The sequence below is a fragment of the Helicoverpa zea genome, chromosome 6, assembly GCF_022581195.2.
Source record: "Helicoverpa zea isolate HzStark_Cry1AcR chromosome 6, ilHelZeax1.1, whole genome shotgun sequence".
Lineage (NCBI taxonomy): Eukaryota > Metazoa > Arthropoda > Insecta > Lepidoptera > Noctuidae > Helicoverpa > Helicoverpa zea.
Window position 1 is genome coordinate 1,400,820 of NC_061457.1, and position 13,425 is coordinate 1,414,244.

General features: G+C 37.7%; 2 protein-coding genes across 2 annotated transcripts; one reads left to right on the plus strand and one right to left on the minus strand.

Annotated features, from left to right (window-relative positions):
• Positions 1-3,364: 3,364 nt before the first annotated feature.
• LOC124631177 (dynein axonemal light chain 4) lies at positions 3,365-6,314 on the minus strand. Its single transcript, XM_047165405.1, has 2 exons — positions 6,009-6,314; positions 3,365-4,328 (listed from the first exon to the last, which is right to left on the minus strand). The coding sequence occupies exons 1-2, from the start codon at positions 6,075-6,077 to the stop codon at positions 4,080-4,082; spliced, it is 318 nt and encodes a 105-aa protein (XP_047021361.1). The 5' UTR covers positions 6,078-6,314; the 3' UTR covers positions 3,365-4,079.
• Positions 6,315-7,302: 988 nt separating this feature from the next.
• On the plus strand, positions 7,303-12,443 carry LOC124631298 (probable cytosolic Fe-S cluster assembly factor GL21135). The gene is made up of 8 exons (XM_047165619.1): positions 7,303-7,479; positions 7,725-7,939; positions 8,189-8,334; positions 8,667-8,825; positions 9,132-9,380; positions 9,823-10,036; positions 10,831-10,988; positions 11,368-12,443. The coding sequence occupies exons 1-8, from the start codon at positions 7,414-7,416 to the stop codon at positions 11,607-11,609; spliced, it is 1,449 nt and encodes a 482-aa protein (XP_047021575.1). The 5' UTR covers positions 7,303-7,413; the 3' UTR covers positions 11,610-12,443.
• Positions 12,444-13,425: the final 982 nt, after the last annotated feature.

A 13,425-nucleotide genomic window follows, 5' to 3' on the forward strand; every position in this document is an offset into this window, starting at 1 on the left:
TTTTAAATACTACGTGATAAGTCGCTCGATTTGCCGCCCCCTAGGACGTGCCGCCCGCGTGCGGTGCACGCCTTGCACGCCCGCTTACGGCGGGTCTGTCGATAGTGTAGGAAGTCAGGATAAGATTCCTAGCAACACAGTAACAAGTGAAAGCATTCGTTGTAGAACGAACGATTAAAATTACTCAATATGTAGGTACCTCGATAGAAGATACGGCTTGCCTACGGGACGGGGAGTGATGCTGCTATGTCTCGCGAGTTTTATGAATTAGCTAGAGACCTTTAAACAAGTTCTTTCCCGTAATTTCATCTGCAACTTTATTCGTGGAACTATTACTAGTTTCCGCTCCGGGATAAAAAAAATAATAAAAGCCCTGTCACACAGGGCCATTTCGCGTAAGTTCCATTTTGGAGGAATGTGAACACGAAATAAGTACAGAAATAACCGAGTTCACATTTCATCAGAATGATTACGACGTCAACGACGTGATGACAAAAGGACTTTAAAAATGAAACAGCAGAAATATTTTAAAAATATACTTTATTCCATTATAAAATTTTCTCACGCTCGTAATAATGTTTTTTATGCAATTATTACCTACCACACATAATTACGTTGTACCGAGGTAGCTAACATGGCCTCGATTTATTTTGTACGTTACATTTCAAATGGCGTGTCTTAAACAGTAATTACAGCAAAAAATATGTGTAATTGACAAAAATATGGTCTATTCTCATTAACCGGTGTTCAGTGAACAATGGGATTGTTGGTGTTTACAAATACACGTTCAAGGCGTTATTTATGTAGCTAAGATAATTAACAAAAAAGTTTTGGAACCAATTGGACACGTTTTATTGTATGTCGATTTTATTACAAGCACAATGTCTCGACACGATTCAATTAAATGTTATTAGATAAGGTGGGTGCCTATAGTAGGTACCTTTTGAGCCCTTGACTTATTAGAGGTAATTAAAATTGACGTTTTATAATTGTATCGCGACGGTCGATGGTTCATTCGAAATTGTTAACAATACATAACCAAATAAATACCTTTCTGAAACATTCACATATACAATATGTGGTCGGAATAGTTACGGAATCCAGGGGCCCGATTGTTCTAAGTTAATAATGTCAAAATCGAATAGAAATCGAACCGCAATATGATCGCAATAGCAGTTTTAACCATATCGGGCATTCTGCTACTAATATAAGACCAATCGTATTCCAACGACATTCGATTGGTTTGCGATTGGTCTGCTATTTTGGTGATTTTTGTCTATACGGTATAGTTTGCTGTACAATCATTTTGCATTCGTAAATCATTTGCAGACAAAATGATTCATTATTGAATGACAGAAAAGGATAAAAAAATAGCGGAATGCCACGTACGCTTCAATCGTAATCGAGTCGGGATTGGATCTCAGTCGAACGTTAATCGTATGTCGCTTAAGTAAAATTAGGAGAATCAGGGGCCCGATTCTCCTAAGTTAATAATGTCAAAATCGAGTAGAAATCGAATCGCAATAGCAGTTTTAACCATATCGGGCATTCTGCTACTAATAAAAGACCAATCGCATTCGATTGACATTTGATTGGTGTGCGATTGGTCTGCTATTTTGGTGATTTTGGTCCATACGGTAGTTTGCTGTGCAATCATTTTGCAATCGTAAATCATTTGCAGACAAAATGATTCATTATTGAATGACAGAAAAGGATAAAAACATTTATTTCAAAGAAAAAATAGCGGAATGCCACATACACTTCAATCGTAATCGAGTCGGGATCGGATCTCAGTCGAATCGAGTCGAACGTGAATCGTATGACGCTTAAGTAAAATTAGGAGAATCGCGGCCCAGGCCCCTGAAGTTACCTCAACTTACCCATGTTGATAGGACAAGAATGATGAAAAAGGTGATTACAAAAATCATTAAAACATGCCTATATGTAGGGCTGCCATCTCGAATTTCGCCAAACCCGGACAAACATTAAAAAAAACCCGGACATTTGGCGTAAATCGCATTTTTTCTCCGAACGAGTACGATTTCTTTTTAAACAAAATAATACCTAATTTGTAATCCATTTACTATTAGGGTCAATTCCCACTGAAAGAGCAGCGGCCGGCAGCGGCCGTAAGGGCCAGGCCACAACAGTGCGTTGCGGCGTCGCATCGCAAAAATCAACGACGCATATCATATTAATCGCATAGCTGTGCAATGTTGTTTTTGCGATGCGACGCCGCAACGCACTGTTGTGGCCTGGCCCTAAGAGCACGGAAAATGTAAGAGCGCGGCGCGGTGCGGCGCCGCGCGGCCCGCCGCGCTCGCGCTCAATCCCTTGCAATTACGGCCGCTGCCGGCCGCTGCTCTTTCAGTGGGAATTGACCCTTAACATATACTTAAATTCAATGTGGTGCTTCCTTACATGAAAAGTGTCCGGGTTTTCCCCGGACACTTCTTGAAACCCCGCCCGGACGGCCTCCAAACGAGGACAAATCCGGGGAGACCCGGACGGATGGCAGCCCTACCTATATGACATAAGTCTGTAGATGACCTGCGATGCGACTTAAAGCTAGCGTTATTTTAGTAATTTTGGCTCTCGCTGCAAGTCGCATTGACCCCGTTTGTTCAACAAATACCACCTAACGTTAGAACTATGCGTGGCCAACAGCCGAGAATATTTCATTATGTTGTCTGCACAAACACTTAAGCCGTTGAATGCATGCAGATTTATTGATCGTTGAACTAAAATTACCATCAAATCATGTGGGTGGTAGAAGGGAGCTTGTAAAACTTCGAAATTAATAACAAGTTAATTAGGTACCTACCTAATACTTTTTTCTAGACCAATAAGAAATCTGAACTGTCTTTAAAATATTAACGAGACATATTTGAATGGCAGTATTCATAGGCTCCTCTCGATTCTGAAAGGGTTTCTCAGTGACAGAAAACTCGTTATAATTTAGTTATGTACCCACTTTGAAACGTAGATATATGTATATAGGTAGGTGCGTCCGTCTGGTTTTAAAGACCCTCGCCCTCTACCACGTCTGTGCCCTGGGGTGGCATAGGGTGCATAGGGGTACGCATGCCTCCAATTTATTGAACCTATGTCACTTTATGCCGTACTTTAATTTACGGCACGTCACGCATTCACGTTGGACTCGATTCGACTGAGATCCAATCCCGACTCGATTACGATTGAAGCGTATGTGGCATTCCGCTATTTTTTCTTTGAAATAAACGTTTTTATCCTTTTCTGTCATTCAATAATGAATAATTTTGTCTGCAAATGATTTACGATTGCAAAATGATTGTACAGCAAACTATCGTATAGACCAAAATCACCAAAATAGCAGACCAATCGCACACCAATCAAATGTCAATCGAATACGATTGGTCTTTTATTAGTAGCAGAATGCCCGATATGGTTAAAACTGCTATTGCGATCATATTGCGATTCGATTTCTATTCGATTTTGACATTATTAACTTCTCCTAAGTATCGGGCCCCTGGTAAGAGATCTAACTTTATCTATAGTGAATTTATTTTGCATAACAGCAATGAAACGTAAAAAGGCCCTATAACCCGGCTACTAAACGATTTCCACGTTTATGTAAATTATTTCTTGGAAATGTTTATAAAATAAAAACTTCGCTCGCGTGCGAACTGTTTTACATATGAAACGCGACATAGCGACGTCAGCGCCTTTGTTTTATTTTAAAGTGTTTTCAATTTCTGAACATTTTGAACATGGAAAGAAATGTTATGTATAAGTACTTGCCTAGCGTAAACCGATTTTACGTGCTCGTTAGTTTCTAAGACAAGACGTTTTCTATGCACCAACAGGATGCAGACTTTTAAGTTAAAGACACATAATGGCATTAGATACATACATTTTTTACAATACATAGGTAAATGTAAATTGGAACCGTTTCCGTAATCCTATTAATAAGTAATTGCTATTCAATAATTGATTGTTTTATTAAATAACATAAACTATTTCACATCCATAAAGTAATTAAAATTAGATAAGATCTCTTCGGTATATTATTTGGTAGAGCTAACTAAAATAAATGCGTTTCAAGAGCACTTCCATATGCAGATAGCCTGGTTTCCTCCAAAGTACATGTAGCACATATTGGTGCACTCATAGGTGACTTCGAAGCCATAGCTTTCTCCTACGACCACGTGGAAGGAGGGTCCAAACTTCTTGTCCATAGACTCCTTGACCATACGGGCGGCCAACTCGTTGTTGTGTGAGAACTTCTCGCACGCGGTGACGGATAACTCCATAGCTTCCACTCGCATCTCCTCTGACATATCCGAGTGCTGTGGACAAATTGGGTAGCTGTAATGTGAAGTGTTACGATCTCCGTTGTGACATTTTCCATCAAGACTTTGTACTTTCACTCTCGAGTTGCCTAGAAGAATAGAAACCTTACGATTTCCAAAAAGTATTCTTATTTATTACGAAAAGTGCCTCATGTAGGTAGGTAATTGTTTGACTTGACCATAACCGATTATCCAAACACACGTATTGAGAATAGAGATGGGTCCACCTGCCAAAACAAACAGATGAAACATCGCGATCCGATCCGCTCTCGGGAGCTGTCGGCGGCCAAACAAATGTGTTTACTTACCGCCACCCGGTAAATTACGACGATATTTGGACGAGAGAAATTTAACCAATGATGCTTTGCAAAACAAAGTTCGTGGAGATGAAAGTAGACGATTACGGCAAAGTTATAGAATTAGTTCTACAAATAGATTTTGGGGAAACTTTAACAAAAGTAGATGGATCTTTCCTTTATGTCAAAACTCAGTGACTCAGCTTTTAGTGTCTGCTTAGCATTAGATTACCTATACATATGATCAGAGATAAAGAGCGAGCTACAGCAAAGTCTCATTTGGCACACTGGATTCTGATAATCTTATAGATTCAAAAGAGTAGGGCAAGATAAGGCTGCTAATGGAATTAGTTAGCAATCTATGCCAGTAGTGAAAACTGGGTTTTTTGTTCTTCGTTTTGAGAGATCATTGGACGTGTATGTAACTCTATCGCAAGTGTTCCGGTCGAGTGATGCGTTGCAGCGAGCCAAGTCGTGCCACTCTCAGGCCTCGAAGCCGCCGAAATTTAATATCAACGCCTGTTTTATCAATAGGCAGAATACAAAATATGTATTATGTGTCTCAAAGCCAAACAAATAATATTTTGTTAAGGTCATTTGCGTATTTTTAATGGCCGTAGAACCCCTAAGTACACGGACCTAAATTATTATAACACCAAACCCTTATTAATTGCGTCAGATAGGTACTGGTAGCAAAAGCGTCGCCCCCATTATTTGATCGTAGGTAGTTATGAATACGTTTTGTTAAGAATTAAATAGGTATTCGTTTAATATACCGTAGGTATGCTGCTAGGCGTTTTCGCATCGCCAGCAAATTGCAGAAAGGTAGATGTTCCAATTTTTAGTACCCAAGACGATATCGTGAGCCGGTGAGCTCCTAAGAGATAGATTACATCCAGTTTATCATTACGAGGCAGAAAATGCTTTTCACAGACATAGGTGTCTACTAGAATTTGCGGGTCATAACAAAGCGTAAATAAACAATATAGGTACATACTTAACTATAAGATCTGCCTGCTTCATCCCAGTTTATCCCCGTTTCTAAAATGTGTCGCCGCGTAAAACTGCATATTTAGTACCTACCTTTCTACCTATGTCAAGGTCGGTTTGAATACAATTAATTTTTAAATTATTCATTTAGAAATACAAGCACAGTTCAATCGAACCCACCACACGTTTTCAAAATACAAACATTTAGAAACTGGGCCATTGTATTCTAATCTAATGTTTCTTTACCCTTAGATACATTTCAGTCCTTTATCCTAATTATCACCATTTTTTACTAGCGCTATGTACTAAATACGTAGGAAGCAATTTATTTGCCATTGAATTATAATACTGAATATAAAAGCAGCTCTCGTTAGAAATTAATAAATATTACCCTTATAAGAGGATAGGTGTGTATCACTTTCTCAGGCGCAGCTCCTGGAGCCGCAGCCTCCTCTGCCATTGTCCATAAAATTCACAAATGTTCAATTAAACTTGATACAGACACGACACTAAACAATATTGTCGAAATACGACACGTCTCTCCGTGACCGTGCAATGCAACGTCTCCCCACTGTTTACCCGTTGCCTTGGAAACCGACGGAGGCGGGAAGATTCTGATTGATTTTTCTCAGCGCAATGCACTGTGGCACCGATCTGCGTAGCCAGCCAGTGTCGGTGGTCACTAAACTACTAATAGTAGTAAAATAATGAGCCTGACATACAAGGTTGCGCGTGGGAGCCTCTGACTATAATTTTAACTTGGTTGGCATTTATCTATCTGCAGCCTTTGATTATAATGAGTCATTATTAATGACATCATTATAATGATAACTAAACCAATTTCCTTATACATAGTCTACAATAACTATAGCGAGTCTAATAGAATAAATATAAGTTCCTATCTACAGGATATACCGAATAACCGAATTCATAACTGGAGGAAGTCCCCATACCTTCCTTTCAATACGTTTCAATTAGTACCTAAATAAATCAATGTAATTTTGATATCTATCATATTAAAACACTCAAAATATCGTAATAGCTACGCTGAGTTTATTTCATTCACATTTCTGAGTTATTCTGTTATCTAGACAGACAGAGAATTGTTATTTTAAAGACATGGTTGTGGTTTTAACTGCGTCTCAAGGAAACTAGGTTCTTCGTTTTTGCACCCGTGGGCTTTAAACGACTCCTATGCTCTCTACCAAAATTTCCTTTCAATCGCTTCAGCCGTTTTACCATGTAAGTTTTCTATATGAGAAATTAAATCACTTTCGTTATTAAGGCATTAAATAACTCTCCTTAGTTGGCTTATGTTCTCATTTCATATATCTAGTATGCTCAGGTCTTCAATACCCATATCAAAAGGGTAAACTCGTACGTAAAATATTGTCTTCAAAGGACATGGAAATGGAACTTCTGAGTTCAAGATCGTAAGATGTGGAAAATCTTTTTGCGAGCGCTGACGACCTTGGTAATTAAAACTTAAATTTAGTCTGCCCGATGAATACTACTGCTACTATAATGAAGCTTTCCTCCAGTCGTCAGTTGTTCGTGGTCGAACCCTGGATGTGGAAATGCTGTTCCTTCTAAGATGCGTTTCTACCAAACCCGACAGTTATGGTAGAACTAAAATTAATATGTTTATAACATTAAAATCTGCTCGTGTTTATTGTCAATAATGTCAATGTCAAAATCAGCTGTTTGTATTTGTGTTCTGCGGAAGTACACATTTCCTGTAAAACTTACATATTTTTAACCATTTTATTGCAGTCCAACCAATATCACTTAATATAATGGCTTCTCGCTTTAGTGGTGCGTTACAGTTGACTGACCTTGACGATTTCATAACACCTTCGCAAGTGAGTATCAAAACATAACCTATACATTTACGTATCAACAAACATGAGTTATTAAAATTTTAATGCCATATCCTGTTCCTGCCGCTAGTATGCGCAAAGAAATCATACATATCGCTATGCATGTAGACCAGACCATTACTATAATCAACATAAACCATTTAAGCCTGCAGTTTTCAAGTTATAAGTATACAAAAGTAAATTTTCTTTTCTACAATCAAAGTCATTAACTATTTCACTACCAACAGGAGTGTATAAAACCTGTAAAGGTCGAGAAATCAAAAACCAAAACTGGTGCAAAGATAAAGATAGGAGAAGATGGGTACTTTGATGTGTCCAGCGGAAGGGAAGAGAAGCTTAAGAAGGTTGAGATCACTTTGGCAGACTGCCTGGCTTGCAGCGGATGTATCACGTCTGCTGAAAGTGTGCTGGTCACCAAGCAGAGCCAGGAGGAACTGTTGAGGTGAGCATAGCAATGACTTAGACATTCATAAGACTACATTTTACTTTAGAGGTATCATTAAGGTGATCAAGTGTAGTTAAGTATTTGTGTGAATTACCATAAAATATTTAAACATTATTCATATCGCGATGATGATGATGATGATGATGATTTAAACCAAATTCTATGAACTTCAGGATGCCTGTTCTCAAAAAAAATATTTAAGAGAAAAAATCTGTTTTTTGAACATATATTTTGTTTTGTTTCCAGAGTATTCTCAGAGAGAAAATATACAGACAATAAGGGAGAAACCAAGGATGTGAGCCTGATAGTGATATCTCTGTCACCACAGCCGACACTATCAATTGCAGCTCGGTATAAGCTGTCCCCTGAGGAAGCCACTCACAAGTTAGCAGGTGCCTTTGTATTTTATATCTAACAACATTTTATTTTATTTTATGTTTATGCATATTAATAGCATGATGGTTTAATTAGAGATTGGTCCCCCTCTTATTAATATAGAAAAAACATTATATGTATTTCTGATGTGTTACCTGATACTTGTGTTTATATGTGGTCAATGTGGTACACAAATCATAATCTGCAGTCTTTTTAAGTTTGATTCAGGAATGATTAAATTACAAATTATTATTGAAAAATTATTATTATTTTATATATTTTAATTTGAATTATTTAAATGTACCTAATCTTTGTATCGCTTACATAATCCTCATGTAAACTTGTCCAGGCTACTTCAAGAGCTTGGGCGCAGACTTGGTGCTGGATATGACAATAGCTGAAGACCTTGCTCTGCTGGAGGCCCAGCAGGAGTTCCTGCAGCGCTACCAGAACCAGCAGACAGACCCCACTGCTAAGAACCTGCCTATGCTGGCTAGCTCTTGTCCAGGTAAAGAGAACAAAGTTACACAGTTTAATCACATTGGGAAAAGTACAAAATAACTTTTATACCCTTAAACTTCTTTTACTGAGATTTTCTGCTCTATGTACTTACTACTTCAGAATAAAATTAATTAGAGGGCAATAATTTATTTTTTTGGACAATTACTTCAATGTAATACCTTGCAACCATTTGTGTTAAGTTTTATAATTGCAACTGGATACCATTTGCTTTAACCATTTCTTCTACTTGCCACGCTGAATAAAAACGTTACTAGCCTAAATCTTCACACATAGTCACATTAATTGTCAACAGGTTGGGTATGCTATGCAGAGAAGACTCATGGCAACTACATCCTCCCATACATTTCCACCAGCAAATCCCCACAACAGGTCATGGGTTCTCTGGTCAAACAATACCTCTCCAAGTGCAAGGAGGTGACTCCCGCGGAGGTGTACCATGTGACCTTCATGCCGTGTTACGACAAGAAGTTAGAAGCGTCGCGAGAAGACTTCTATTCAGAGATGCAGAACTGTCACGATGTTGACTGTGTTATTACTGCAAGTATGTATAAACAATTACTAAGTATAATGACGTATTGTTTATTTAATGCAGGAATGTTTTTGTTGTTATGTTGCGTATCTTTCTCGTTAGTAACCGAGCCTGTGAATGAAACTTGTTTGATAAGTGTGTTTCCAAATCCGTATTATTTTTTTATTTATTTGTATCAGGCTTCTAAGGCCCATAGAAAATACAAAACTTAAATATGATAACATTAAATCATACACTAATATATAAGTAAATAACTTAAAACTAAAAACATAACACGAAGCGTCGGCGTCGTGTTATTGTCATAATGATCAGCCTAGCCAAAGAAGCGATGGAACATGCACTATCATAAATTGGCTTTATATCTACTGCAGTAAGCGCAGGTACTCGATAGATATCATTTTCTTTAGTCATAAGCTCTTCAACAATTTCCTTAATAGCTTCAAATCTCTTCTAGTCGAACTGGAACAAATGCTAGACCTAAGCGGCAAGGTCCTGAATGACGTCACGGGTGTCGAGTTGGACTGGCCGTGGGGACAGGGTGACGCGCCCCCCGCGGTACGGCGGCACATTGGCACGGGGTCGGGCGGGTATGCCGACCATGTGTTCCTGTATGCCGCCCAACAGCTATTCGGGGAGACTGATGCCAAGCTTGTTTATAGGAATTTAAGGTTTGTTAATCTGAGTTAGTTTTTAAGAGATGAGATTTTATTCTATTTTTATATCATGCTTTAGTTGACCTATGTATTATATTGTCTTAGTTGATAATGTTTTTTGGAAAGTAGAGAGGGCAGTTTTGTATATTAGCATTTAAGACCTTCTTATTGTTTTGCTGTCACTACCACTGCAGGGGTAAAGCATTCTTGCCTCTTTTCCAAAATTGTAGAAGTTTATAGACTTACAAAATTAATTATGAATTCTTGGATTGTTTTTTTTACAAAGCAGGCGACAACGTTCATTGAGTAACAACATTGTCAGACATCTACCTCACATGACCCCCCGAGCTCGCCATTGTGAACACTTCAGATTTCTCAATGGACGCTTGCGCATTGTTTACACAGAAGTAAAGTAGCTTACCTTTGCTCGGGTCTACTGCTTAGGTAACTATGTTACGACCCAGATATTGGAGACCCTGGCACTCCACCTTTTTGACTAGTGTGCTAATGACTTGATGGTAGTACTTCCGGCTATAAATAAGTGTAATCAGTTTTTAATTACAAATAATCTAGATTTTTTTTCTATCTATCTTTTTTTAATCTAGATTTGTTGAATAATCTAGGCTGAAATTGTCAGGTCAACATTTTCTAAGAAGATTTCAGACAAATCCTAGAAGAAGATATAGAAATGAGAAATATCAATTTTCTTTAGGAAAGTTCCATATAGAACTCTCACTGTCATCCATATAGTTTCAATATTTGATCATAGTAATTTATATGGGTAAATAAAATATTATGTCCATGTACAGGAACCCTGACTTCCGCGAGGTGACGCTCGAGAAGGACGGTAAGGAGGTGCTGCGGTTCGCGGTGGCTAATGGCTTCCGCAACATACAGAACTTGGTGCAGAAGCTCAAGCGCGGCAAGTCGCCCTACCACTACGTCGAAGTCATGGCCTGCCCTTCAGGTATTATTTTACTCTTATCATGCAGTTTTAAGGCACTTATGATTCCAGTGAGGTCATTGGTCAATTTAAGAAACATAAAATAGGGTAACTTGATAGACATAGCAATATTATATAGACTAGGAAGTTTAAGAAAAAATACATGTTATATTGCCACTCATTGAGGCCATTCTGAAACGACGAGGCATAAAGTAACAAAATGCACGTTTTCTTAATTCCTTACATTATTCTATTTAAAAAATATCCGTTATGCTCGTGACAATATTTTGAGATAACTGTAAGGAAGTTTAATGGTTTTAAATAAAAGTAAGCATTGAAACAAACCATAACATTTTTTCTTTATTATATGAATGATATACAAATCAGATTCTCATTATTACAGGATGCCTAAACGGCGGCGCGCAAGTTCGCCCCGTCACCGGCGAGAGTGGACGTGAGCTCGTCGCGCAGTTAGAAGCGATGTACTCTACCCTCCCCCTCGCGACGCCGGCAGACAACCGCCTGGTTCGGCGGCTGTATGCCGACTGGCTTGACGGCAGGGATTCTGATAAGGCGAGGGCGGTGCTACATACTGCCTACCACGCAATTGACAAGTCAGATATAGCCCTTAATATTAAATGGTAGTATTCCATTATATGCGTGATATTTTGATGCTAGAAGTAGGCGAATTGTCTTGAAGTTTCCTTGAAGAATCCTGGTTTTGGTGGTGCAGCCAGTTGCATTTAATGTGTGTAGGTGAGTGTGGCACTTAGCACAGTTTCAGACCAGGATGCTACTCACTTATATTCCAAATCTCTTATAAGACGAGCGTATGTGCGCGAGACATCATTGGTTTCGAGTATATGCAAGTATACGCTTGTTGGGTTTTTCTGTGCCCATATTCTAGCATACGTGCTGAAAAATGCGCAAGTCAGAGAATAGCCCTTACATTTTTTCTTTGTTATAATACTACTACGACTAACAATATTTACCTAATATCTATTCTAAAAACTGCCTCAACTTTGAATGCAATTGGCTGTTGACATTTTAAATAAATTTGAATTTGTTTATTTGTGTATAGGTTTGTGTATATGTATCAATAGTTGATGTATTTTTAAATAAGGAGCTAATGTAAGTAAGGATAATATGTTGTGATTTCTTTAAGCACCCTTTACGTGAAAATGTTTTATTTTTTCAAAAAAAATAGTTCTATTTTGTAATAGAACCTTACTTATAAAGCAATTCATTTTTATGTAATCTTACTTACAGAATCAAAGTCCAGTGTAAATATTTTGCAAAAGCTAAATGTGTTGTTGAGTATTTATTAATCAATTTACTTATAAACATACTAGTATATTTTGTTTTGTCTTATTTATAAGAAAAGTGATATTGTATGATTCCTTGGAAAACAATAACTTGTAAATATCACGTAGTAAGTATGTAACGTTATTGTAAGAACAATATAAGAGCTGTTTGAAAGTCGTGTTTGTGTTCATCACCTATTTGAATATGTATGGTACAACTTATTCGATATAAATATTTAATTGTTTCTTCGTTTGACCCGTGTCGCCACTAAATGTTTGTTCATTTAAATTTTTTGTCGGTTTTCGGTCTCTCTCAGACACATTAAGGAACTCCCGAATACTTACAACTCTCTGAATTGAAATATTTCACTTACATATCTAGTTGGTATGTTGTTACCCTGTGGTAGGAGTTCAATTAAGGGGCCTTTATATTTTATGAAATTGCGTAATATTACAAATTGTGCAAATTTATGGAACGATAAATATTGAAGATTGCCCAATGATTTTTGGTGACTTTTTTTTGTAATATATTTTTATTATAGTATTGCGCAATTTGATTGTTCATCTAGGTGGCGCCTAAAAGCGATGCACCTATTGCTGCAACTAATTATATAGTTACAGGATAAATTAAAATGTGATTCATGTGTCGTATGGGTTAAAAGCGAATCTGTTTACAAGTGTTTAATTATGTGATTAATTAATTATGGTTCAAGTCTTTATAATGAGCGTCGAACAACTTTTACTATCAGTCTGTCTTCAGACAAATAGTTATTTTTACTGTGTAATAGCGAGAGTGAAAAGCTATTATATAACCTTTCAAAATCATACATGTGGAAGTGGAACAGTGACACAGTATTTATTAAAATACAATTTCATGTTCACATTCAAAATTAACGAAATAAACCCGAATCAAAAATCGATTTCATAGTTGCAGTAAGAGCAGGATTTTGTGAAAGTTCCAACATTCCTAGTGTTTACGATTATTAAAGTTATTTAAGCACATGCAACATATTGGCCACGCTTCATAACTTTGTTGCTAAATGTTTAGCCAGCTTACCTGACCGTGGCTAACTGATCATCCTACTTGCGGCAACTTGGCAAGTAGGTTCGATTACTATCTGTTATCAGTGACGTCGTCGCGTGGTCGTGTCGTGACG

Coding starts and splice junctions, on each gene's coding strand:
- LOC124631298 (XM_047165619.1), top strand. CDS start 7,414: ATGGCTTCTCGCTTTAGTGGTGCGTTACAGTTGACTGACCTTGACGAT. Junction 7,480..7,724: donor ATTTCATAACACCTTCGCAA/GTGAGTATCAAA, acceptor CACTACCAACAG/GAGTGTATAAAACCTGTAAA. Junction 10,037..10,830: donor CTTGTTTATAGGAATTTAAG/GTTTGTTAATCT, acceptor GTCCATGTACAG/GAACCCTGACTTCCGCGAGG.
- LOC124631177 (XM_047165405.1), bottom strand. CDS start 6,077: ATGGCAGAGGAGGCTGCGGCTCCAGGAGCTGCGCCTGAGAAAGTGATA. Junction 4,329..6,008: donor ACACCTATCCTCTTATAAGG/GTAATATTTATT, acceptor ATTTGTCCACAG/CACTCGGATATGTCAGAGGA.